This window comes from Procambarus clarkii, chromosome 31, assembly GCF_040958095.1.
Source record: "Procambarus clarkii isolate CNS0578487 chromosome 31, FALCON_Pclarkii_2.0, whole genome shotgun sequence".
Taxonomy (NCBI): domain Eukaryota; kingdom Metazoa; phylum Arthropoda; class Malacostraca; order Decapoda; family Cambaridae; genus Procambarus; species Procambarus clarkii.
The window spans coordinates 22,114,006-22,140,380 of record NC_091180.1 but is presented as its reverse complement, the minus strand read 5'-3'; the positions used below and the strand labels follow the sequence as shown (position 1 = coordinate 22,140,380).

The window sequence follows — 26,375 nt, the reverse complement described above, 5'->3', positions numbered from 1 at the left end:
TGGTCCTAGGTTTTTCATTTTGGTATCAATGTGTTCGCAATGAAATTCCCTACAGGAGTATTGTGAGATTTTTTTCTATGCCTACCTCCCTTAGGAGGTGGACCTCAAGCATAAAGAACTGCACACTGCAGATATGTCTACTCTAAGCATGAGACCAATAGAAAAAGGAAAAGCGGGAGCAAACCGCCAGGCTTCCACCACAAGGGTGAAAACCTGTCCACTTGGACCGCTGGTTCCTCCTAGTTAAAAAGGACGTTAAAACCAATAAAGGGTAACCGACGGGTTCTCACAATCAACTATTTGTATTTAATGTGGTGCTATGAATTGGAATTCAAATTTCCCAAGAACACCCGTCATTAAAAAAAAATCACATTGCACCAATCGCATAAAGCAGAACATGGGTGGAAAAGAATGGATGAAGGGTTAACATTAAAGACCGTTCTCTATAACAAAACAATTTATTTACAAGAGACTAAACTACTGCAACATCGAGTTTACGTTATGTTAATGTCCATCAAGTGGCACTATAACAACAGCTAAATAGCAACGACTCCGATCCATTGCTGTGCGGCTGCATACTGAATTAACCTGAACAAAGGTGTGCCCACTGACGACGCAATATTGCAAGCAAATAATTCACAAGCCTAGTTTACATAACAGTGAGTGATTCGTTATTTTAATGTCTAGCTAGTGGCACTTGCAACACAGCTATTCAACAGGCCCTCAAGAAATGACAGCAGTCTCCATCTTGCTGACACTTCAGGCTGACTATATGAATTAACTGAACAATGATGCCCACTGATGACGCAAGCTTGCAATCAATATTGTCACGGCTTCACGGTGAACAGATACTATAATCACAATCTTACGGGTCCTCCAACTCTCCAGGCGAGATACGCACATAACTAGGTGGGTAGTCCAACACTGTCTTCCCCTATCTCAACCTAATGTGAACACTCTTTGCAACTCCCTGCAAGAAGTTGCAACTGTAAACAGTAAACAAAGCCCGGCAAGGTGGGATTCTGAGACACTTCGCCAGTAATCCCCAAGTTACTTTACTCGTCTCCAGACGATAAACATTGCTGGCTCCTCGTTACTTTTTGACTCATAATAGCAACTTAGTGGTTAGTTATGGTGAACAAAACATGCAGATACTTGTATATAACCTGTGTATATAGTGTAATAACTGACAAAGTATTTGTTCACTGTTTGATGAACATAATTGAATCAACAATATCCACACCATATTTTTGAGTACAGTGATGATTCACTCATTTTGTTATATAAATATATCACACTACACACTATTGAATAATATTACAGCAAAAAACTACGAAAAATCAATCAGACATTGAAATAATTAGGTAATTATCTCTTTGTGGCAACTCCGGCCTGACAGCTGGTGAGCAACAAACCGTCTGAGACGCATGCTGAGTCAACGCCTGTTTTTTGCCAGACTTCCCCACCCTATAGCGGGCAATATATGCCACTTACAATTTTTATTATTATTTTTCCCATGATCAGTGAACACAAATTAACAGGTTTAGAAGATTTTTTTTTTTTTTTTTTTTTTTTTTTTTTTTTTATGCGCCTGTGGGTGACACGCTAAATAGCCATGTGCCATACAAGGGTTAACACAAGTCAACTTGTTAACAATAACTCAAAGTTTCTTAAATTACATCACACTTTACTCTTTTCAAGTACACTACAGAGCACCACTTGGTTTCTGAACCCCTTGGGGACCCGTCGGTTAACATGTAAGTTCATATTCGAGAAATGGAGGGAAAAAAAATATAAAAATGTATGAAAAACTCTAGGGGAAAAAAGTCGACAGGTTCATAGCATAAATGCGACCATATTATGTTTGTAGAGTACTGATGGTTTTGGCCTTGATCACCACCTCACATGTTCCAACCATCTACTGCTATATTTGCAAAAGGGAACTTTCTAATGTTATTTTGGCAGTGTTGTTAGCTTAAATCTATGACTTCTTGTTCTTGAACTTTGTGACCTCCAGTGCTTACTTCATGATGGAAATTCTAGTTAATGTTGCCGTATATTTTATATGAGCACTGTGATCCATGGTGTAATTAACCATGTGTAATTTTTTTCCCTATTTAATAATGTTGCTTGCATTTACAGGTTTATTGGAGGGTGTAGTTGAGAAGCACAAAAATGCTGTAACTGCCACTCCTCCACCGTCCCCAACACACACTCACGGCCACTCCCCAACTCGATCTGGCCTCTCATCCTCTCCAATACAAACAGGTGAAGAAGTGCTTCTATGTCAGGAGTTAATACAGTGTCTGTACAGTATATTATTAATGGAAGATATGGTTCAATCATTATGCTGCCACTTCATAAATGTTTTTACTAGTGGGTTAGTTGGAATTTTAGTACAGTAAAGTATTCTTTTCTCGGGAAGTCCCAGTGCCTCCTTGAAGCTATCTCCATGAGGTAACTGCAGATGTTGAAGCATTTGGGACAACATGTGTTGAGTCAGGTGCAGGTGGTGCAATGCAAGGTTTCTTGGAAGCATTTGCAAAAGACTTTAATTGCTAATAACTCGTGCGAGGTTTGTACTACTGCCACACAGCATTATCAACACTCTCCCCTTTTGCTTTACTTACTACCTTTCTATTATGTATTGACTCATCCTTTTCACTTCTAGAGAAATAGTAAAAAAAATCATAGGGTTACCTTTAAGAGAATAAAAAAAACAGCGTTGAATGTAATGAAACGCTATTTTCTGGGTTAGCCCCGTAGGCTCCCTGGAACTTATCGGGCTAATGTGTTATATTAGACCGGGACATTAGCTATGGAGTTCAGACCTACCAGGGACCAGCGTCAGAACCTGGCCCCTTCAGAGAGGTTTTAGGGAGCAATGGCCCTGGAAAACCCCCTTGTGGTTGGGGTTTTTTCTTATCTGCCATTGACCGGGGTTAGGCAACCAGAAAGGTAGGCATAACAAAACAAACCCCACATGGTAAGAAACTAAAACAAAAAAAACGAACAGAGAGGTAGAAACTACCTACAATCCCAAGGAAACAAGTAAACATCACACTTTACTGCTGCGCCGATTGCCCACAAAGCCCTCCCTGTCCCGAGAGGGAAAGTGGGGGGCCCGAACCTCACCGCGCTGGCTGCCTAGCACCAGTTCGTAAGCTAATGTCAATTGGGACAGACACTTCTCTGGCCTCGGTTTCCTAGGCGGTATTTGCTTTCGTGGCATTCACTGCTGTGTGTTGTGTTGTGCAGTGGCCAGGTATTTCTCATCAGTACCAGGGCTGCATGTGCTTAGGGGCTTCCTTCCCTAAGCACCTTGTGAGTACTGCCCCTCCGTGACAGGGCTATCTTCCCTGGGGCGTTCGGTAACCATTCCCGTAGAGGTTCTTGCTGCTCGGCATTCGCCCTTGGGGCCAGCTGGGGCTTGGGGGGGGGCCTTTGTTTGGCCTTGGGTAGGGACTGGTTTTGTGCTGGTTAGGGCGTCAAGGTGTCAAGGTGTTGCACGACCTGCCACCTATGCAGCGACCAGTTCCTGTTGCCTCTGGGGACGGTGTACTTTGCTGGGATTTTCTATTTTGGATAATTTTAAGATGCTAGAACTACTGTACTACAGTTAACTGTGAATGATCATATGGATGCTAAAGAGAAAAATGATCACTATATATTTGTATGGTCTTGTATTGTTGAGTATTAAGTGATTTTTGTTTGTTCTTCTTCAGGTACATTGCTGAGCAACATGTTTCACAACCTGGAGAGTGGCACTAGTACGCGTACAGGTTGGGTGCTTCCTCCCTTGGACGTGGAGAGCGAGACTGTAGCATCACTGTCACTCAACTGTCTGACACACCTCTTCTCGTGGATTCCTCTCTCCTCCCTCATAACTCCACATCTGCTCAATACTATTTTTCTTTTTGCCTCTTTAGGAGCTGATCCACAGGTGATTGCCCCATTTATTGTTTTTATTTAGCTGATTATGTTCATTTATTTACATTCATAATCACTGGATGACTGCATACATCATTTGACATATAAAGGGGTGTTCTGAGGTCAATGTGACCAATATAGCAATAGATGTGTTTCATTACATTTATGTATAAGATCTAGTTTCTCATTGCAAATGTTTATACTGTACCTGTAATTACCCAGCTTTGACATTTCTGACTATTGTTACCCAATAAATGATAAATCTTGTTACAGTATCCATAAAATTAATTAGAAGGATTTTGGTGCAAGTGGCATTATTACTCGTGGAAAAAATATTTGATATGCAGTATACATTTGATAGTTTTTTTAACTGTAGAATATTTAAAAATATCTTTGAATCTGATAGCAAAAACCTTATAGAAGCACTTCTATAAAATTTCAAAACTTTCTTTAACCAAGCATGCATTTAATTATGAATTTCTGCATATCCAAGGAAATATATGGAATTTACTTTAAATGTATTTCTGTGGGAGCCTTTTGTTGGGTCCCTGTACCCATATCATTAAGATTGGTCCATACCACCAAGTCGCATCAGTCATATTAGTTCTCTTTGGCCTAAAAGAGACTAGAACCAGAACCTGGGTCTCCCCTCACAGAGGTGCAGAGAGCAAATGACATTCCACCATTTAATTGAGAAAGCATCCGGAATGTCAGTGAAGCTTTACAGACAAGTGCTGAGTTCACAAGAACTAAAGCCTCGAAAATGCCAAACAACTTCCCAAAACGATTGAAACGAAACAAGATACTGTAATTCACTCAAAATTTGCTTGAATTCATTTTTACTGATTGTGTCTACCAGGCAGCTTAGGGCTCAGTCCTCTGCCAACTTGCTGGCTAGATCTGTTGCTAATGTGTTACCCTGTGTATCACAGTAGTACTCTTGTTATCATCTTCGTGGCATGTCCCAGTGCTTCTAAGCTAAGTGCCGGCCATCTTAGGACTTGTCCAGTAGGGTTAATTTGCCTGTCTATCATTCCAGTATAGTTTTAGCTTTGCAGGCATGCTTTCTATCTGGTGTTATTTTTGTACTTAGCTTTTTGTGCTCTGAACTGTATGCACCCTGGATGTTTGATTAGCGCGACCCTTGAACTGACAAGAGTAACTTTTCTAGTGTGTTCGGGAGTTTGCCCTTTCAAGGCTTGGCCATCAGAGTGGAGTACCTTTCCTTGGGTATTTCATGGAGTTTTCCTTCTTATTTATTTACAGGGAAGTATTTTGGGTATTTCCTTCTTATTTATGTGCAAGAAGGTATTTTGGCTTGTGAGAGCACTGAACATTGTTTTTTGAGCATTACATTCTTGCAAATACCTGTCAATGATACTGGTCTGTAGTTAGTTTCCTTTCTATCCCCTTTTTCTGGGGAGCGCCTCTTTGGCTCCCCGGAGTGATCCATGCTGATATGGATATATTAGACTTTGGCATCAGTCAGTGTGAATGGAGTTCTTAGGCCTACTGGGGACCACAAGTCAAAACCTGGCACCCCCTCAGAGAAGTATGAGGAGCAATGGCCTATATAATTGCACATGTGATTTGGAGCATTGTATGTCTGCCATCGGGTTAGGTTACCAGAAAGGTAAACACCTCAAAACAAGCCCCTATTTTGGTTAAGGTGTGTGTGTGTGTGTGTGTAATTACCTAAGTGTAGTTACAGGATGAGAGCTACGCTCGTGGTGTCCCGTCTCCCCAGCACACTTTTGTCATATAATGCTTTGAAATTACTGACGGTTTTGGCCTCCACCACCTTCTCACTTAACTTGTTCCAACTGTCTACCACTCTATTTACAAAAGTGAATTTTCGTATATTTCTCCTGCAGCTTTGTTTCGTTAGTTTAAATCTATGACCTCTTGTTCTTGAAGTTCCGGGTCTCAGGAATTCTTTCCTATCAATTTTATTGATTCCTGTTACTATTTTGAACGTAGTGATCATATCGCCTCTTTTTTCTTCTATCATCTAGTTTTTGCATATTTAATGCCTCTAACCTCTCCTCGTAGCTCTTATCCTTCATTTCTGGGAGCCACTTAGTGGCATGTCGTTGCACCTTTTCCAGTTTGTTGATGTGCTTCTTAAGATATGGGATTAAGATATAATCTTCTTAAGATATAACCGCTGCATATTCCAGCTTTGGTCTAATAAAAGTTGTGAACAATTTCTTTAGTATTTCTCCATCCATGTATTTAAAAGCAATTCTGAGGTTAGAAAGTGTAGCATAGGCTCCTCGCACAATGTTCTTAATGCGGTCCTCAGGTGACAGTTTTCTGGCTAAGCTCCAGGTAGCCTTCGGGTCTCGCCCAGAAAATGGCGTTTCATTACATTCAACGCTGTTTTTTTTTTTATGCATATGTGTCATTATTGCATGAATAAGTTTATTAATCAGGCTTTAATTATTTGTATTAGATGAAGTCAAAGATTTAAAATCTTGTGTAATGTTTAACTTATTCATATATCTTACATATTTATTTTCTTAACTAGCCCAACAAGCTACACAATGGCTCTTCAGACAAGAATATAGTGGCTGGGGAGTCTCTTGGCGTCCTTGCCATGGGGTCCATCAATGAGATCATGAGCAAGAATTGTGTACCACATGATTTTGAAGAATTCCTTTTGCAGATGTTCAGAAATACATTCCATCTATTACAAAGATTAGTGAGAGATGAGCCAAATACAACATCACGACTTCAGTTGTTGGATCCAAGGTTAGTGGGTCTTCCTGTGATTGTGTTAGTTATTATAATGGTTCAAGGGTAACCCAGTTTACTATGTGAGAGATGCATCTTGAGTCAGGCAAAGGAAGACTAACATGTTCCTGGTGTATTGTGTTCAGGTTGGTGTGTCACTAAAGCTTCCAGATAATCTAGCCATATTATGAGAATTTATCACACATAAACAAACAAGGCTTATTTTCTAACTAGGTTGTTTGGATTACTTTAAAAATTATGTATTTATTTATACTGTATATGTATTATTTCAAAAGCTGCACTGCATCATGTGAATAAATCTTGAGTATTTAGTCACTTATATGACATCCAATGTTAACCTTTGCTAATTCTTTTGAGATACATAAACTGCATTTTACATCCTAAGTTGTCACAATTATTGATATATTTTCCCCTTCCAGTTATCTAGATAAATTTACAGAGTTTCTGAGGCTGTTTGTAAGTGTTCACCTAAGAAGATTTGAAAACAATTCTCAGTTCCCTGTCCTTGAGTTCCTTGGACTTCTTTTTCGTTACACCTTCCACCAGCACTGTGTTGATGCATATTTCAACTGTCTCGATGTATGGAGCATCTTTTTAGATCACCTGCTCTCCAAAGTTCAAGGATCTCAAGATTACACTGGAGTAGGAAGGTGAGGGCACTGTGAGACAATTTTCTTTCATTGATGCTGTTGTATGTAAACATATTTTGTGATTTTCTAGCATTGGCTTCAGTGTTTTTCCCTGAAAACCTTCATGTGCTGCCTTTTCTCAGAGATAAGTATTTTTGCTGCAAATCTTTATGGAATTTTATATACTTCATGACATTTATTATTCATGTGCCAATGGTTGTTAATGTTTTAAAAGAATAATGTTTTTTTTTTTTATTTTTTTTATTATAATTTTCTACCACAGACATGGCCACACATTTACAATGCTAACCAGCATATAAACATTTTCTTTTGTCCTCCATGGACAGGGTTAGAGATGTGTTAAACATATAGTTCAGGGGTTTATTGAACAATCAGCCACAGAAGGTGATTCGGTGCTTTTAAAATGCTAAGCTAACCTACATACGTAAATACATAGATACTACACAGATTTATGTATGCCCTACATAAAGTGGTCGATGTGTCTTTTACATAGTGTCATTAATGTAAATTTACAAAGGTGAAATGTAATTCTGATCAGCTTCCATATATACTTTATATCCATACATATACATACACACACATACATACATATATACACACACATGCATTCACATACATTTATCTCATTTACTCTGACAGGGTGAGATAGCTGATAAAGAAACTAGTGTGCAATTAAGCACTTAATCACTGAAGGTGATTAAGGTGCTTTTACAAGCTCAGGTTATATAGTTACATCATATACATGCATTGTATAATTGATATATTACATGGTCAATCTTGGATACAAGTCCAATATATCATCAAGAATAATGTGGTAACAGTGACTTTATTTATTTATTAAATGGTAATAACAGCCTCTGCGCAAATTAATAATCAAAATGTTTTTTTCCTTATATTGCTGCCATATTTAGCATACAGTATTTTAAATGTTAAATTTATTTGTGATAAACTTTTGACAGGTATGAGGATGCCCTGATATCCCTGGCTCGAGGTATTCTTCACAAGATACAACTAAGACATAATCAGGTCAGTTTTACAAAGTTATAAAAGTGATAAGTAAATGCTGATGATAATAATAATAATGATTACCATGACAAGCATTTAAAGTGAGTATACTATGTATGTACCCACATTACCCTGTGACAGAATACTCTTTTTTTTCTGTGGAGAGCCCTTTGACTTCCCAGAGCTATACTGGGCTGATGTGTGTATGTTAGACTGTGGCAACAGTCAATCATAGGAGTTCTAGGCTTACTGATGACCAGAGCCAGAACATGCCCCCCCTCAAGAGAGGCACGAGGAACAACTGCCTAAAGTCACCCCCATGTAATTGCAAGAAGTCTTTGTCTGCCATCTACCAGGTCAGGCACCCAGAAAGGTAGAAATTTCAAAACTACTGCTGGTCAAAAATTGCAAACCGAAAGCCAAACTAGTAAGAAGCACTCCCCAATCAAAAACAGGAAAAATAGCATGACATCACCACAACTGCCTCGCATCCGTCTGCGCAACCCCCCCTCCCTGGGAGGGGGATGGTGCTAGGCTTCTCTCCTCAGTTCAAGAGGCTGTTGTGTCGGTGGAGTTCGATCGACTCTGGCTCCATCCTTTGAGCAGTGCTGCTTAGTGGTGATGGTGTTCAGTGTTCGTGGTGTTTGAACCAGGAGTAACACAAGAGTATTTGGGCTGCATGCACGTTGGGCCACCTTCCCTAGGTGCCCTGTAAGTACTGCCCCTGTGGCCTAGGGTTATCTTCCCTGAGCCGTTCGAGGAACAACCTCTACGTGGTTCTGTTGCTGCTCGTTGATTGCCTGCCCTTGGGGTTCAGCTGGGGTGGTTCTTACTCCTGTTTGGCCTTGGGTAGGAGGTAGTTTTGTCGCTGGTTGGAGCGTGAGGGACTGTGCTGCTGTCTGATATACACATAGTGACCGGTTGTGTTCACCTGAAGATGTTGTGCTGTTGCCAGATTTTTCTTTTGTTTCTGTTTTGTTTTGCTTGGGGGGAGGGGGTGTCTGCCTAGTGTGGCGGTAGGACCACTTGTATGATTTTGTTGGCCCTCCACTAGGTCCCCGTGCTTGCACACGTCGCAGGGGTTCAGGCGTTAGTTTGTTTGCTTGGTAGCTCTGGGATAACTGGTTAGCAGTACCTCACTTGGGCTTCCCTTAGCAGTCAGCCTAAGGGCACTGGAAATCCCCATTGGGGCTCAGTGGTCCAATGTAGGAGACCTCTGAGTCCCACCTCGCCTTGTGCGCCTTGGGTAGTTAGCTCCGGGGAGCCGTAGGGGCTCCCCCCAGAAAACCAGCGTTGAATGTAATGAAACGCCATTTTCTGGGTGAGTCCCGGAGGCTCTTCGGATTCCCTCCCTCCCTCTGGTCGGCGGTTTTTCGCGTGTTTTGATATCCAGCCTCAGAACTGGGGTGTGGATCGCCGGCGTGGTAGGTCTGGGGCTACCCCTTCCCCCTCCCGGGGAGGGGGGAGCTGCGCAGACAGCGGCGCGATGATGAGTGACATCATACTAGTTTGCTTGTTTTTGTTTCACCAGAATAGGGGTTTGTTTTGGGACGCCTACCTTTCTGGGTGCCTAACCCGGTCGATGGCAGACATAGAATGCTTCCAATCACACGGGGGTTTCTAAGGCCATTGCTCCCCTTGCCTCTCTGAGGGGGCCAGGTTCTGGCTCATGGTCCCCGGTAGGCCCATAAGAACTCCGTACACATGACTGATGCCAAAGTCTGACATTAGCATATCAGCCTGGTGAGCTCTGGGGAGCCTCCGGGAATCAACCAGAAAATGGCGTTTCATTACATTCAACGCTGTTTTTTTTTTTTTATAAAGTTACTTAAGTTACCCCATTGGATGCCATCAGTTTTGAGGTATTGGAATACTGTGTGTGTATTGTGCAGTATATTGAAGCTCCCCCTTTTAAATGTAATTGCTGTAATGTAATTTTAAGATATAGTTATTATATTTTGAGAGAAAGTGTTTCTCAGTAGACTGGATTCAAGCTAAAGATTTCTTCAGGCAGAACTTGAGGAGCTGGATCATGAAATCTGTGAGGAAATATTGGAGAATAATATACATCACTATGGGGAATTAGGAACAAGTGAAGAAGTGTCAGAGTGGCATTCCTTCTTCACCAGAAACTTGGAACTTTTAGCCAAAATTGCCGACCTTCTACCAGATCAGATCTTTACATTGGTGGTAAGTAATAACCAAGTCTATGTTTAGTAATAAAACATTCCCTTACCACATACATTTTTACACATTTATATATTAATAAAACATTGAACATTATTTTAAATCTTTAGATTATTTTACTTTTGAAAACTGGTGTTATGATTAATATTTAGTCTTTTACTGTTTATTAATATATTCTTTATCGTGTACAGTAAAAACTGCTGTTACAGGTAAAGTGTTCATACTGTATATCAGCTAACCTTTTTCAGACTATCATTTGCTATGAAATAACCTATTACCAACAATTTCATTTATAGCAAATTCTTGTCAGGTGTTTACTATTTAGGACCCTAAAGTCCTGTGTTCTGTTTTTTTCTGGGTGGTCTTCCTGACCCTTTGGTTGTGGTTTACAGAATCTCCCTGTTTTGGAGTTCTTGGGCCTGTTTCTCTTTTGTGTCTTTTTTAAGTTTTGGTATTTTGGTTGAACTGCAGATAGTTTGGGTTTCCCATCTCATCACTGCATTTCCCAGTGTCAGAGAGTGTGGTGATTTCCCATTTAAACAAGCACATTCATAGTTTCAAAAACGTGCACTCCTCTGCATTGTTTGATCATCATCTCAAGTTGGAGTACCATTATGTTGAGTGTCTCGGGATAGCATATCACATTTGTCGCTGAGGTAAAGTATGTGGGCACCTGTACAATGTCTGAGCGACGATATGAGGCAAGCTTTATTCATCTTGTGTATTGCATAGGTGATTGCCGTCATGTTAGAAGCCCAGTCCAGGTGCAAGGCAGGAGTTGCCACGAATGTATTTATTCAAATTTATTTCAGAAGTTTTTATTGCAGAAGTTTTAAATCTTTGCTAGACCTAAAAACATCCCCTAGTTGACATGTGCACCACCAATGAAATCGACCCTCGTTGATAAGTGCAGTAAAGGGTTAAATGACATCCACAGCTCTATACATAATCATTTAAGTGACGTCCATCTATCCCATGCCTTATATTTGTTCAGATATGACTTCCCCAATTGCTGTCTTAATTCAAATATCTGATCATTGTTATCTCCTCTTTCTTTAGAACCCACCTTGTTCATCACTGAATAACTGTATAATATATACAAATTTTGTCTTTCAGTATGAGCCATGGAATGAAGCCACAAAGATTTACCTTACCCTTCAGTCTAACATGATTGAGCAGAATGGTCGTCGCCGACTCAATATCTCAGCAGAGCACGAGTGTCCACGTTTACATTGTCTCCTAAGAGATTTGTCATCCTTACTACAAGCCATTGGCAGGTTTTCGTCACTCTTTTTGGGAGAAGAACTGCCTAAAAGATCAACCACAGCAATTCAAGTTATTGAAAAGTAAGAGTGAAATAATATGAGTGTAAATGATTTCCTTAGTGTTGTTGCTCAGTACGAGCTTAGTCTCTTATTTTTTAAATCTAATCTCTGAAAGGGTCATACTTTTTGTTTAATGATGTACTATATAATTATGTTTCTTGCATGGTATGCTGATGTTATGTTTAAAAACTATTGTATAATTGTATACAGATATATTTAGCGTAAGTTAATGATCAAGAATGTTAGTCGCCAAGTTATACTCGTGCTACCCTAATTATCAAGATCAATGGGTACTTCTGGGTGTCTGGATAACTGAAGAACTATGTTGTGTAAAGTCATTGGAGCGAAGTCAGTCTAGCTGTGAGGGATCTTTGGGCATCTCTCTACAACAATAATGTTTAATATGTAACTTTTCTCAGATTATATTTAGTGATTTTTGTTTTAAGCTATTTTTGCTTTCCATTAAGAATGAGGAAGGGAAAAAGGAAATTAGTAACCCTGAAGAAAACAAGTAAACGATCATAACTTATATTAACACCACATCCATGATGTGGTGTTAAACAAGAATATAATATTCCGAGGTAAAGATGTACACAAGTGGATAAATTTTAAAGTTTTATAATTATTTAATCCCTTGGTTGTGCAAGCATTTCAGGAGGCATTCTGTGTGTGCACAAGAAAAAATATTACAAAAAGTTTGTCATCCTATATTATTAAAATATCTGCTCTAATCATTGGAAAATTTCTTAAAAAATCTTAAGTCGATTACTTAGGGTGTAGTGAAGCTATTAAATCTTGATCACTGATGAAGCCGATTTCATTAGACAGATGTTTCTATGATCATTTATCAATTTTATTGATTCCCATTACTATTATGTACATAGTCATAATATCGCCTCATTTTTTTCTCCCTATTTTCTAGCTTTGGCATATTTAATGCTCCTAACCTCTCCTTGTAGTTCTTGCCTTTCAGTTCCGGAAGTCATTTAGTTGCATTTCTTTGCACCTTTTCCAATTTACTGATGTGCTTCTTAAGATATGGGCACCATACAACCGCTGCATATTCAAACTTTGGTCTCACAAATGGTGTGAACAATTTTTTTAGGATTTCACCATTCATGTATTTAAAAGCAATTCTGAAATTGGAAAGTATAGCATAGGCTCCTATCACAATGTTTTTTATTTGGTCCTCAGGTGACAGTTTTATATCTAAAACCATCCTTAGATCTCTCTATTAGAATTTTTAAAATCTTTTTCACATAATTTGTAGGTTGTGTGTGGTCTGTTTCCTCCTATTCCACATTCCAAATCATGACATGCATTCACATTAAATTTAACCGCTGCATCTTGCTACAAAATGTCTGAAGGTTTTAGAGTTGGGGCAGGGTTTAGCTAGGGGTTTTTGCTTGGGCTGATCCAGTGTTTGCTCCTTCCAACTATGGTGCAGAGGTAGTCGAGCCTCATGCTCATGCCGAGTCTTCTGGGTCTTTCCAGCTTTCCCCTTCTTTTGAAGCCTCTTCCTGGGACTCTTCTATCCCAGGTAGTTGGTGTGGACAATGGTTTGCCCCAGGGCCCTCATCTGCAGTTCCCGGGACTTTGGGGGAATCCGACTGAGGCCCTTGGGTCCTATTTGATCCTTTGTGGGCCTTAGTACCTAATGTGGAAGATCTCCTGTGGTAAGGGTAGGGTTTTCTTATCCCTCTACCTGTACGAGTTGCATTTAGGTGCAGTTTCCCCAGGGTTTGTTTCTGAGTGCCTTGGTTCTTGGGTATCATCCTTCTGGAGATTTCCTTCTTCCCAAGTTGCCCAGGTAGAGGCTTTTGAGGCCCTATGTACATTCCTCCTGCACAACCCAGTTTACTCCTCAGTTATCTTCCTTCGAATTCTGTTCTTACTTCCATTACCGGGCACGATACGAGGTCCAGAGTCATTGTGTCTGGCAGATTGTCTCTTTTTTTTGCTTGGGGCTTGGTGTGGTTTCTGTCACACCCGTACAGTGTTTACTGTGTTGCACATGTTTCTGAGGGGTTCTTTTGAGTCCATCAATGGTCCTGCCCTTTCCCTGAAGGATTTCCCTGCATTTCTGAAGGATTTTGATTTACTGCATTGGGTGACTTTGAGGCCTGATGTTTGTACAAGTGTTTCAAGATGTTGAAACTATTTTCTGTGCATTTGGTAAGTCTCATATAGCAGTGTCTTTCCACCAAGGTCCATCTCACTTTATTCTATGATAATAATAATACTCTTGGAAACCCTGACACTGTGTGTACTACATACTTAAGTTTTCTTACATTTTGTTACAGGCTAGTTCAGATGGCAAACTACAGCACAGGCTTGAAACTGTTTGAAGTAGAAACTGCAGTAGATGTTCTTCATTCGGACTTTATTGAAGTGTGAGTATCAATCATATTTTTGTTTTGGTTTTTGGAGCTGTAACATTAATTTTTTTTTTTTTTTAGACAATAACCTGCTGATCCCCTGGACAGAATCATGCCATCAAGGCAGGTTGACATTGTGTACTGGCCTTGCTTTTATCTTTCTAAATGCTCCTTCCAGGTCATATCCAAGGAAGATATTATGAAAAATAGAAATCCAGTTCACGATGACCTCTAGAAGGCACATTCAAATAAACTTGATCCTCTTCTAATCGTCATTGGCATTACAAGAACCACCAAGCATAGTTCTCACTATCTGCTAATTGGTCTTCTCCTGGTACTGGCATGGGCTGGATTTTGCTATTTGGCAGGACTTAGCAGCATGGTCTTTTCGCTTTCCATTTTAAGGAGGAAGTCTGCTCCTTGGCATTGATTGCAAAGGTGGGGCAAACTTGCTTTATGGTTTATTGCCCTGGCCTTCATGCATTTTTCTTCTTCATCTTTGAGGTTCATGCTTGCTAATTTCTGCCTCACAGTCTGAACAACTGTTCTTGTTAATGGGCCTATTATTCCAGTGCTACATAGGTTACCTCAGTTGTGCAATCTTGCCACACAATCTTGCGATACAATCGCTCCTTGTATATATACTCTACATCTTGGATCAGGCAATTCAGTGGTCACCTAGTCACCTCTAAACAAATAATTACCTAAGTGTAGTTACAGGATGAGAGCTACGCTTGTGGTGTCCCGTCTTCCCAGCACTCTTTGTCATATAACGCTTTGAAATTACTGACGGTTTTGGCCTCCACCACCTTCTCACCTATTTTGTTCCAACCTTCTACCACTCTGTTTACAAAAGTGAATTTTCTTATATTTCTCCGGCAACTTTGTTTCGTTAGTTTAAATTTATGACCTCTTGTTCTTGAAGTTCCGGGTCTCAGGAATTCTTCCCTATCAATTTTATCGATTCCTGTAACTATTTTGTATGTAGTGATCATATTGCCTCTTTTTCTTCTATCTTCTAGTTTTTGCATTTTTAATGCCTCTAACCTCTTTTTGTAGCTCTTGTCCTTCAGTTCTGGGAGCCACTTAGTGGCATGTCTTTGCACCTTTTCCAGTTTGTTGATGTGCTTCTTAAGATATGGGGCACCATACAACCGCCGCATATTCCAGCTTTGGTCTTACAGAAGTTGTGAACAATTTCTTTAGTATTTCAATATCCATGTGTTTTGTAAGCTTTCGTATGATGATGTTTCCTCGGCAAAAATGCCAGAGGATGAGTAATTAAAAAGAAATAATTATATTTCTGGTAGATAAACTAATTGATTTCCATCATCTGTGCTTCTTTTTGTTCATGTATCAAAATTTAGCTTTCCCTATTTAGCTGACTATCCCATCTTGAGGTTATCGTGAGATGTTTTTGGGGCTTAGCGTCCTCGTGGCTCGGTCCTCGACCAGGCCTCCTTTTTGTTACACACCCTCAGGAAGCAGACTGTAGCAGCTGTCTAACTCCCAGGTACCTATTTACTGGTAGGTAACAGGGGCATCAGGGTGAAAGAAACATTTTGCCCATTTGTCTCTGCCTCCACCGGGGATTGAACCCGGAACCTCAGGACTACGAATCTGAAGCGCTGTCCACCTAGCTGTCAGGCGTCCATCAGCTAAATCAGTTAATAATTTTTAGCTGACTATTCCATGTTACTTTTAAGATTAAGATGTTACAGTTTGTTCCATATTATTGTTATACTGTGCTTAATATCTTTTCTAAGCCTCTAAAAAATTCTAATCATATTTGATTGCATCGACTACAAGGAATACAGTATACTTTTCATGCTAAACTGTCTTACTTCAGTGTCATATTCTAAACCATATTTCTAATGATTAATGAAACTACTTTCAACACTTTAATACCAGCTCTTGTCATTAACTGAGAAATATTATCATCTACTATGATTATGGAGAGTTGTGATTTTATTTTGTGATGTTCAGTTCCCCATGTTTAGTTATTAAATTTTTGTTACAGTCATGCTCAAGTTTTATCCACTTTGAGAGCTTGGGTGCATTGGCTGTCTCAGCTCTATGGGCAGCAGTTTGTGCAGGTTTTCCCTGGAGGGACACAGACACACCAGCATCAAGATACCTGCCATACAATAAACAAACAGATGCTAGTTGCTGCCACCAATGTTCTGAATGTTGGAGTGAGTAGATTTTTCTGGGGGGAACCCCTTGAGGGGCCCCTTGAGTCTCCCTGAGGTTCCCTGAAACTATTACACTGATTCATTGCCATACTACTAGATGCCATCAGTTGCAGAGTTCTTATTGGCCAGAACTTGGTTCCCTCAGAGAGGCACAGGGAGAGGTGGCAATACGAAACCTTACATTTAAAGTTATTCGTGTTTGCCACCACCAGGTTTGCCACCACGCAGAAAGTCAGTGAAACAAAGCAGGCTACTGCATGGTTAGAAATTGAGACTGCAGCCTCAAAACGGCCAAAATAACTGTCCCAACAACATACACAAACCATTAAAAATTTGTGAAACTAGCAGGTGCTAAAATGCACCACCTCCCTCCCTCGTTTGGGGGGGGAAACCGGTTGGCAGGCCAGGCCAGCCAGCTTCCTCCATCACCAATTCTTATTCTGATGTGTGCCTGGTCATCAGTTCTAGTCACTCTGGATGCAGTTTCCTGTTTTCTTGTGGTATATTACATTTGAAGCTGTTCTTGTACACGTTTGTGTAGAGTGAGCCAGAAGTTAACGAGTGCATGGAGCTGCATGTGCAGGGTTTTCTTTAGTGATGGTCGCTCATACAGCAAGTCTGCTCGGTTCTTTGTGTGGCTTCTGTACTGTTCACATTCTGTGTGTCTGATGTCGTGGTCGTCAGTCTGTCCAAGTTTCTTGGTTCCACGGTATGGACGGTCGACACCACTTCCTTCCTCTGGCTTTGCCCGGACATTCGGGTGCCTGGACGTTAATTTCTTCACGTTAGTGTGGTCTCGGCGTTTGCCTCCTTGCGTGATGTCGCTCCCTGACTGCAAGACCCTCACAGTCGCCTTTCAGCTGGACTGGTCAAGATGGGGATGATGCTTCTTTCTTCAGGTTTGGCTGTTGCTCCAGGTTCTGGTGCTGTTGTAGTCCTTTTGGGTGATGGTGATACTTCTGGCTCCTTGGTGGACGGTCCAGCCTTGGTTCCAGCACTGCTTGCCAGGTGTCCAAACTGGGTATATTCTGCAGCTTCACCTTTTTCGGAGGGTCAGCTTGGTGTCATGCTTCACTAGTTTGACCTCCTCTGCTCTTTGTGTCTGGTGTTTTGATTTGTTTGGATCACCAACTCTGTGGTGATCAGGTGGCTTGTTAAAGGTGTCCCACCTGCAGTTCTCCCAGCAACTGGTTGTACAGTTTTCTGCAAGCGGCGGCTTCTCGTTGTCGTATGGTATCAGAGTTGTTGGTACTTCAGGGGTCATGGAGGGGGGGGGGGCTACCTCCCGGTCGGGGCATGTCAGCTCGCCAGGGTTGGTTCTTTCCTGGCTCGCCGAGTTCGGGTTCCGGGTGCCTTGGCAGACGATCCATTTGGTTCCCTGACAGCTTTGGTTTCAGTGCTGCTTGCTCAGTGTCCGCACCCAGGGGTTTTTTCCATGGCTTAGCCTCTTTCAGATGCTCGGTCCGGTCCGTTCCGGGGCTGGTTCGGTTTTCTCCTCAAATCTTCACATCTGATAATTTTGACTCTATCACCATATGTTTGGTGATGATGGTGGCTTCGTTAATGGTGTCCCACCAGCGTGCCCACGTCTCGATGGCGTTATGGGGTTTCCTGGTGGTCCTTCCTTTTTCTTTTTGTCTCTTCGTGGGTATACTACACTTTTTGTAGAGGTTGTTTTGTCCATTCTTTTGTGATTGTTGCAGGACCGTCATCTGATGCCGCATACTGTCGCTTCGTATTGTGTGACGCTGGCGGAGCCGCTGCAGCTTGCGTTTGGTATTTTTGTTACTTCTGCTCCGATTCGCAAGCTGTCTCGTGCGTTGTTTCACCTCCAGCCTGCTCATGTGCCGCTTGAGCCATTCTGGTTCTTGGATTGAGTCCTCTTTTATTTGTCTTCTCGGTTTGTTGTGGCCTCTTCAGTTCGGGATTGATTTTCCAAAGATCTTTTTCTTGTTGGCATTGGCCTCTAGGGGTCGGGTCATTGAGCTTCATGCTCTCCTCCGGCACAGGGGTTTCTGCTCTTTTGGTCAAGGTGGTAGGTGTGATCATTTGCAGCTGTCTCCTTCCTTTCTGATGAAGAATGAGACTGCTGCGTTCTAGAGGAGTCCTTAGGTTGTTGATGCTTAGTTGGTCAGGCCGGGGGTGCATCATGTGTTGTGTCCTGTTGCGGCTCTCTGCCCGTTATTTGCTCGCCACGGCCTCTGTGGCCGGGGATGTTCTTTGGGTTGATCCGGTTTATCTTCTTCCCATGTTCTAGGGTTCGGGTCTCTCAGGTCATCCGCAGGGTTATTTGGTCCAGCTAGCCTGCAGTCTATTCCCAAGGCATAGGGACATTTCTGTCATCATCATAACTGGTGGTGGAAGAGGCTGGCTTGCCCGGCCTGCCCCTCTCCTTCCCCCAAACGAGGGGGTAGGTGGTGTATTCTATTGCCTGCTAGTTTCACGAATCTTCAATATTTTGTGTACATTGTTGGGGGAGTTCTGTTGGCAGTTTTGAGGCTGCAGTCCCATTTCTAACCATACAGTGGTAATCTGTCTTGTTTTGCTGACTTTCTGGGTGCTTTTTCTGGTGGTGGCAGACATGAATAACTTTAAATGTAAGGTTTTCATAGTGCCACCACTCTTATTGGTTCCTGGTAAGCCAATAAGAACTCCTCAATTGATGGCACCTAGTAGTATGGCATTGAATCGGTGTAATAGCTTCAGGGAGCCGCAGGGGCTCACCCAGAAATTGGCATTTCATTATATTCAATGCTGAATTTTTGGTTTCATAACAAAAGAGATATAAGTTTCAGTGACAATTGCCACTAAAAGTTGAAAATGTTAGTTATTTGAGAATTCACTCAGATTTCTGGATGATATAGTTATCTTATTCTCTGTCCTCATTATTTAGGCTCCTCCACTCATCGTAAATTGTGGAGTCCAGCTACTGCTCTCATTGTCTGTGATGGTACGGTCTCCTGTGGCACTCGAGATGAACCAGGTCCAATCTTTGTATGTGCAAGCCCCATCAATTTCCTCAGACATAAAGGTATGTTGTCCTTTTTATTACAGTTTAGTATTTTACCGAGGAAGTAACTTTTTACTGCAACATGTATCCTCAGTAGAAATAACAATTTAGATTAGACATACAATTTCAAACTAAACTAGGAAGTACAAATATTGCATTGTAGACAAAGATTTGTATTTTTTATAATCATCTTTGAAATCTGAAGAATTTGTAAAATAATTACTTCTGTACTAGTCCCTCCAATGGCTCCCCTGAGTTAAAAGACACTGATTCAGAAGAGCTTCTAGGAATAGTTCTACCTCTGACAACTTTTATATGCCTACTTGGCACACAGGAGCAGAATCTGGTTACTCACAAAGTTAAGAGAGCGTACCACAGGTAAGGTTTGGGAACCACTGAGGAACCAAACCCACAAATACAGTAATCCCTGTGTTGACCCATACTGGTACTGTAGTCGAGTAATGGGGAGGGGAAATGATGAGGTGGTATTTTGAGTATTTGGAATTCCCTTCTCTACCCCTTCTGTATAGGGGTTCCTGCTACTCATGTCATGGAGTTGGTATTTTGAGTATTTAGAGTTTTGCTTGGTATTCATACTGAGCATCTCTCTTAAGTACTGGTGAATTTTTGTGACTACTCTTAGTCATTTTGACATAGCTTTTCCTCAGTGTGTAAAGTCTTGTATCTCCCTCTACTCATCCACCTCATTTGACTGGGAAAGGGGGGGGGGGAGAAGGGTGAATGGTTGAGGATTGTGGTATTGTGATCCTCATCTCAGACCCAGTAGACTCTGAAATGGTCATAGAAGTCTTGTGTATTGTGGTTAACCCAGAGGCAACAGTGGTGCCTCAGAGCTCGGATGGTTCACAAAGGACCCCCAGAGAAGACATTTTTATTATACTTTTACATTTTGTTCAATTTTTTGTGGGAAGCCCCTTCGGCTCCCTGGAGCTATAGGACTGATATGTGCTATACAGTATTAGTCTGGGGCTTCAGTCAATGGAGTTCTGCCTACTGGGGACCAGAGCCAGAACCTAACCCTTCAGAGAGGCACAGGGAGCAATGACTTAAGGAGACCCCTCCTTAAGTCCGCTTCTTCTTAAACGTTAACCCTCTGTCCGCTCAGCCGGTGGCTGAGCGGACAGAGGGTTAACATTCTAAGAATTACAACATTCTAAGAATTACAACTCCAGCCATCGGCTGTGGGGTTTGTTTTGTTATGCTTACCTTTCCCCACCTTTCCCCTTACCAAACCCCACCAGCTGTGGGGTTTGTTTTGTTATGCTTACCTTTCCCCACCTTTCCCCTTACCAAACCCCACCGGCTGTGGGGTTTGTTTTGTTATGCTTACCTTTCTGGGGTGCCTAACCCCGGTCGATGGCAGATAAGGAAAACCCCCAACTACAGGGGGTGTTTTCCAGGGCCATTGCTCCCTGAAACCTCTCTGACTGGGCCAGGTTCTGGCTCGTGGTCCTGGTAGGTCTGAACTCCATAGCTAATATCCTGGTTTAATATAACATACATTAGCCTGATAAGATCCAGGGAGCCTCCAGGGCTCATGCAGAAAATGATGTTTCATTACATTTAAAGCTTTTTTTTGTCTAATAATACAATAGTGTACTGTACATTGGAGTCTTGATAATCAGCACACATGGGTTGAGCAGTTACCAGATTGTGGGTTTTCCTAGATTTGTAATTATTAAATCCATTAAAACTTCATTTATTTGATGCGACTTGAAGTAATTTTAAAAGTACTGTAATAGCAGAACTCTTAATTTGGTGAAAAAACACACAAACTGTATTTTGAATAATTCTAGGGTATGACATGCCAGGTTCCAGAGACTTGCCTATTTTAACTTTCAAACTGTAATAGTAATGATAATTACTATTATCATTACTATTATTACTATTAGTAATAGTAATGATAATGTGGATCACTTGACTTTAGATGCAGGTTAGATGCTTTTGACCCGCTTTTGACTTAGCAGAAGTAAATATTCTATACCATATATCAAAATCATTTAGGACAATAATTATCCATCTTTTCATTAAATTACACATTTTAAGAATGTGTAATTCTTAGAATGTTCAATATATCTGGTGTCATTATTCATGATTAGTCAACTTCTGTTGATTTTGTAGTGCATTTAAGAGATTTAACTTAATCTTGCTCATCCCACTAGGTGCGTGGATTAATACTGCGGGCTTTAGTAAATTTTCTTCTGCTACCGTGGCCAAGCTTTGTGGTGGATCACAGACTAGAATCTCGAAAACACCATCTTACATCCTTCATCAATTCCTTTACCTCTGAAGTGCGGAAAATGGATGTGCAGGCACTAGTCGACGATAAAACTATGCAGGAAGCTAGTGAGTGTGCTTCTGTTGGTAACATGATATATTAAAAGTGGTTCAGTGTGACATATTCAATAGACAAATATATAAGGTTTAACAAATAATTAGATTTTTTATTAATAGTATATATTTAGAAGGGCCGAACAATGGCGCTCTGTTACTAACTACATAAAGATATCTCAACCGATGTAATTCACATCAACCCTTATAAGTTCTTTAATAGCCTACTTGGGACCAGAGACCAAAACCTGGCCTCTTAAGAGAAGTGCAGGGAGCAGGGAGAGTCATAATCACGCTCAATGAAGAAACAAAGCCCCAGAAAGGAAGTGAAGCAAAACAGATAACTGCAAGGTTCACAGAGCATACATAGACACAATTTACTTTCCCCTTTCTCTAATGATTTTGTTGATTTGGTTATAATTTCTTTTCACAGGCTTCCTGATACCTGTCTCCTTGTAGAAAAGCTAATTAATTTCTTCCTTATTCCTTCTCTCAATTAAACATTTTGCTTCAATTACTGTTCCCCAGTGGTTCATTGTTTGAACTGGGGAAGGTCGCTTCGGTCTGTGGCTCTTTGGGGCTGGTCGCTTCGAGTGGCTCTTCTGAGTTCTCGGGGTTTAGCTTTCCATGCGGTTCACATCCTGGGGGTGTCCAATGTTCTGTCAGATGGCCTGTCTCAGTTCATTCCTCTGTCCACTGAGTGGATTGTCGACGCCGACTTCCTGTGTTAACTTTGCCGGACGTGGACGTGGACCTCTTTGCGTCGGCTTTGTCCCAGCACCTCTTGGTGTGAAAGGCGCCTTTCCACGACTGCGAAGCCTTCGCAGTAGCTGCTTTTCGGCTTGATTGGTCGAGGTAGGGTTCGTGTATCTCACTTCCCTGTTCCAGCTGTTGCTTCGCATTTTGGCTCAGCTCGAATTCTTTTAGGGGTGAGTGCTTCTCCTGGCTCCATGGTGGCTGGCCTAGCCTTGATTTCAGGAGCTGCTTGCTCGGTGTCTGAAACCTGAGAGATTTTCTGCGGCTCCACTTCTTTCAGCAGGTCGGGTCATTTGGGTACCTTGCTTGTTTGCCTTACTCCTCTGCTCTTCGTGTTTGGTGTTTTTATCGTGAGTGTATCACCATTTATATGGTGATCAGGTGGTTTCTCTGATGGTGTACCACCTGCAGTTTTCTTCTTGGTGACAGTATGAAGTCTCTTGGCGTTTTTTTGCCATTTCCTTTCCCTTCATATGGTGTCATCCATTTCTAATCTTTTTGTTTTGTCCTTTCTCTCTTGGCTTTTTCAGGACCGGCATCTTATCCCGAATACTGTCACTTCTTTTCATGCGGCGCTGGTGGAGCCGATTAAGCTCCACCAGCGATTCAGCTTGCATTCAGGGTGGATGTCACTTCTGCTCCGTTCCAAAAGTGCTTTCATGCATTTTTCACCATCAGCCTGCTCACGCGCCGCCTGAACCGCCCTGGTCCTTGGATCGGGTGGTCTCTTTTTCTCTCTTTTCAGTTTCTTGTGGCCCCTTCGATTAACGATTGCTTCAGGAAGGCTTTGTTTTTGTTGGCTTTGGCCTCTTGGGGTCGGTTTGGGGAGCTTCATGCTCTTCTTCTCCAGCACAGGGGTTTCTGCTCCTTTTGTCCTGGGGTCGGTTTTGTTCGTTTGCAGCCGTCTCCTTTTCTGCCGAAGAATGAGTCGCAAAGCTTCCGGAGGGATCCGTGGGTTATTGATGCGTGGTTGGTCAGGCCAGGAATGCATCATGTTTTATGTCCAGTTATGGCTCTCCGTTGTTATCTGTGCGCCTTGGGTTCTGTATCCGTGGACACGCCGGGTGGTCAGTGGCGCCTGACAGCTGGGTTGACAGCGCTTCGGATTCGTAATCCTGAGGTTCTGGGTTCGATCCCCAGTGGAGGCGGAGACAAATGGGCAAAATGTTTCTTTCATCCTGATGCCCCTGTTATCTAGCAGTAAATAGATACTTGGGAGTTAGACACCTGCTTTGGGCTGCTTCCTGGGGGTGGAGGCCTGGTCGAGGACCGGGCCACGGGGACACTTGGCCCTGAAATCATCACAAGATAACGCTTTGGGTAGATCCGGTGTCCCTCATTCTCTATTCCAGGGCTCGGGTCTCTCAGGTCGTCCATAGGATTATCAAGTCTAGCCAGCCTGGGGTCTACCCTCGCACCCATGATGAGTGCAAGGGATGTGGCTCTTGATGTGGTCTTTGGTAACATGTCTTGGGTTGACATTCAAACACGAGGGGTTTTGGAGGTTGAACAGGGTCCTGGCTGCCCGTTAACAAGATAACATTCCAGGTCTTCAGCAGCCTTGTGTGGCTTTGGGGCGTTTGTCGCTGTTAGTTGTCCAGTCTTCGTCATGAGGCGTGCAGTGCTGCTGCCTCCTGGGCAAGTCTTTTTTTACTTAAGTGGGTATATATCTTCAGGGAGCCGATGGGGCTTCCCCTCAGAAAACCAGCATTGAATGTAATGAAACGCCATTTTCTGGGTTGAGCACTGGACACTCCCTGACACCCTCCCTCCCTCTGGTCAGCAGGTACATAAACTGATGGCACTTTAAAAATACCAGCAGTCACAACAATACTGGGAACAGCTTCCCGAGTGCTCAGGTCAAGATCTTTAGCTGACCCTGTGTCCTTGGTGGATAAATGAGCTCAGTATTTTATACTTGCTGGGCTGGTATACGTGGTATCAACTCAGCGAGTACAGTTTTCAGTACTGGTAATACATATAGTGTGTTATAGCATTAGTTATTCAGTTTATATTGTCCTTGGAACTTATTGATAGTTCTGTAAAGAACTAAGTTGAGAAATCCTGAAATTAAAGACACACTAATAAAAACACTGTGCGCAGTTGCTAGTGTCACGCGTCTTGTTGATCCAGCTGGACAATGCCATATCATCCCTCCCATCAGCCTTTGTGACCGGAAAAATTTATTAATTTAATTTAATCAGTGATTGTTCACAATATATTGTAGTATTAATACTGTAAATGTTATTGCATTAAATAGAATAATTGTAATACTTTTGTAACTAAGGTTATAAGATATGACATCGCAAGTTGACTCATTATGGGGGGTCGTCCTGAGCCACCCAAAAGGATGAGTCCACTCTGTGAAACAGCATACGACAATTATTTAGATAAGGCTGTGGATTTTCCATAGATGTGACTGATGTGTGTCTGCAGCTGTATTATATCACTTAACTCCAGTATCTTCGATCTTACTCCATCTATGTTGGTGTATACAATCTTCAGGAACTTGTTCCCCCTCTTCTTATTTTTCACTCCCCCTTTCTCTAATGATTTTGTTGGTTTGCCTTTATGTACCACTTTACTGGTCTGCCCCTATCACTTTGTAGAAAAAAGAATTGATTTCTTCTTCATTCCTGCTCTCATTTAAATGTGTGGAGCTATTTTAGTGTGGCTAGCAACAGGGAGGCACCAAGGTCTCTCCAATTTCATTACATTGATTTTTTTTTTTTTAAGATCAAAATCTTTGACTAATAATAACTTAGGTATTTGTTTCTTGAAGTTATATGATCAGCTTTTAATTGTTAGTTTAAAAAAATATTGTAACATAGAAATTGTCATTTGTTAAACCTTAGTGAATTATGCATTTTAGTAATGTATTTATTACTTAAAAGATTGTTCTTTTAATTTCATTTCAGTGGCACCAAAGTTGTGTGATACTCTGTCAGTGATTCATTACCAGGTGGAGGAGCTCAACAACACAGATAAAGCCAGCCGGGAACTCTACTACCACTGTGTTCAGGACATCATTCATCAGGCTATACTACTTTTTCCCATTTATGTTCAGCATTCCAGTACGTTTTAGTAACTCATATGGTACTAATTATTATTATATTTAATTTGCAGTTTTTTATTGAGTACATTATATGAAGAAACCCCATTTATCGTCAACCCTAAACTTTACTGAGCTTTTCCAATTGGACGCTCGCTTAATGCAGGATTACTGAAGGTTCTATTTAACAGGGTGGAAAGCCGGTTTTATTTATATCTGGCCCTGAGTTATGCTGTATCCAGCCCTGAGTTACTACCTAAAGTTCACCCATGAACATCACTCGGGCAAACACTGGTCCCCAGATTCAACCCGTCCTCAGACCAAGTCCATTCCATCCAACGATCAACCCCAAAGACGCAGTCATCAGTTTTAACATGCTGTTCATTCAAAATAGGAATTTTCTCAAATATAAATTGATATTATTATATATTAGTATATTGTACATATTTAGGCATTGGTTAGGTTATGTCGAGTCCACTCTCCCTGCCTAAGCCTCTGGGTCTGACCAGTGGGCCCCCTTCTGTTCGGCTTTCTCTGCTGAGCCGGCTTTGTAGGGAGTTTCTACCTCTCTGTTCGGTTTTTTGTTTTAGTTTTTACCATGTGGGGTTTGTTTTGTTATGCCTACCTTTCTGGGTGCAAACCCCGGTCAATGGCAAATAAGGAAAACTCCAACCACAAGGGGGTTTTCCAGGGCCATTGCTCCCTGAAACCTCTCTGAAGGGGCCAGGGTCTGGCACTGGTCCCTGGTAGGTCTAAACTCCTTAGCTAATGTCCCGGT

General features: G+C 41.7%; 1 protein-coding gene across 1 annotated transcript in view; it reads left to right on the top strand.

The window, feature by feature from the left end:
• The window catches only part of ebo (ellipsoid body open), a 57,965-nt gene that overhangs the window by 14,291 nt on the left and 17,299 nt on the right, over positions 1-26,375 (top strand). The window contains exons 6-17 of the mRNA XM_045743307.2: positions 2,143-2,268; positions 3,726-3,943; positions 6,461-6,684; positions 7,107-7,337; positions 8,297-8,363; positions 10,353-10,532; positions 11,646-11,875; positions 14,158-14,247; positions 16,253-16,427; positions 19,321-19,458; positions 21,621-21,804; positions 25,464-25,619. Of these exons, the coding sequence (XP_045599263.1) occupies positions 2,143-2,268; positions 3,726-3,943; positions 6,461-6,684; positions 7,107-7,337; positions 8,297-8,363; positions 10,353-10,532; positions 11,646-11,875; positions 14,158-14,247; positions 16,253-16,427; positions 19,321-19,458; positions 21,621-21,804; positions 25,464-25,619 (2,019 nt within the window). The remainder of the gene's footprint in view (positions 1-2,142; positions 2,269-3,725; positions 3,944-6,460; positions 6,685-7,106; positions 7,338-8,296; positions 8,364-10,352; positions 10,533-11,645; positions 11,876-14,157; positions 14,248-16,252; positions 16,428-19,320; positions 19,459-21,620; positions 21,805-25,463; positions 25,620-26,375) is intronic.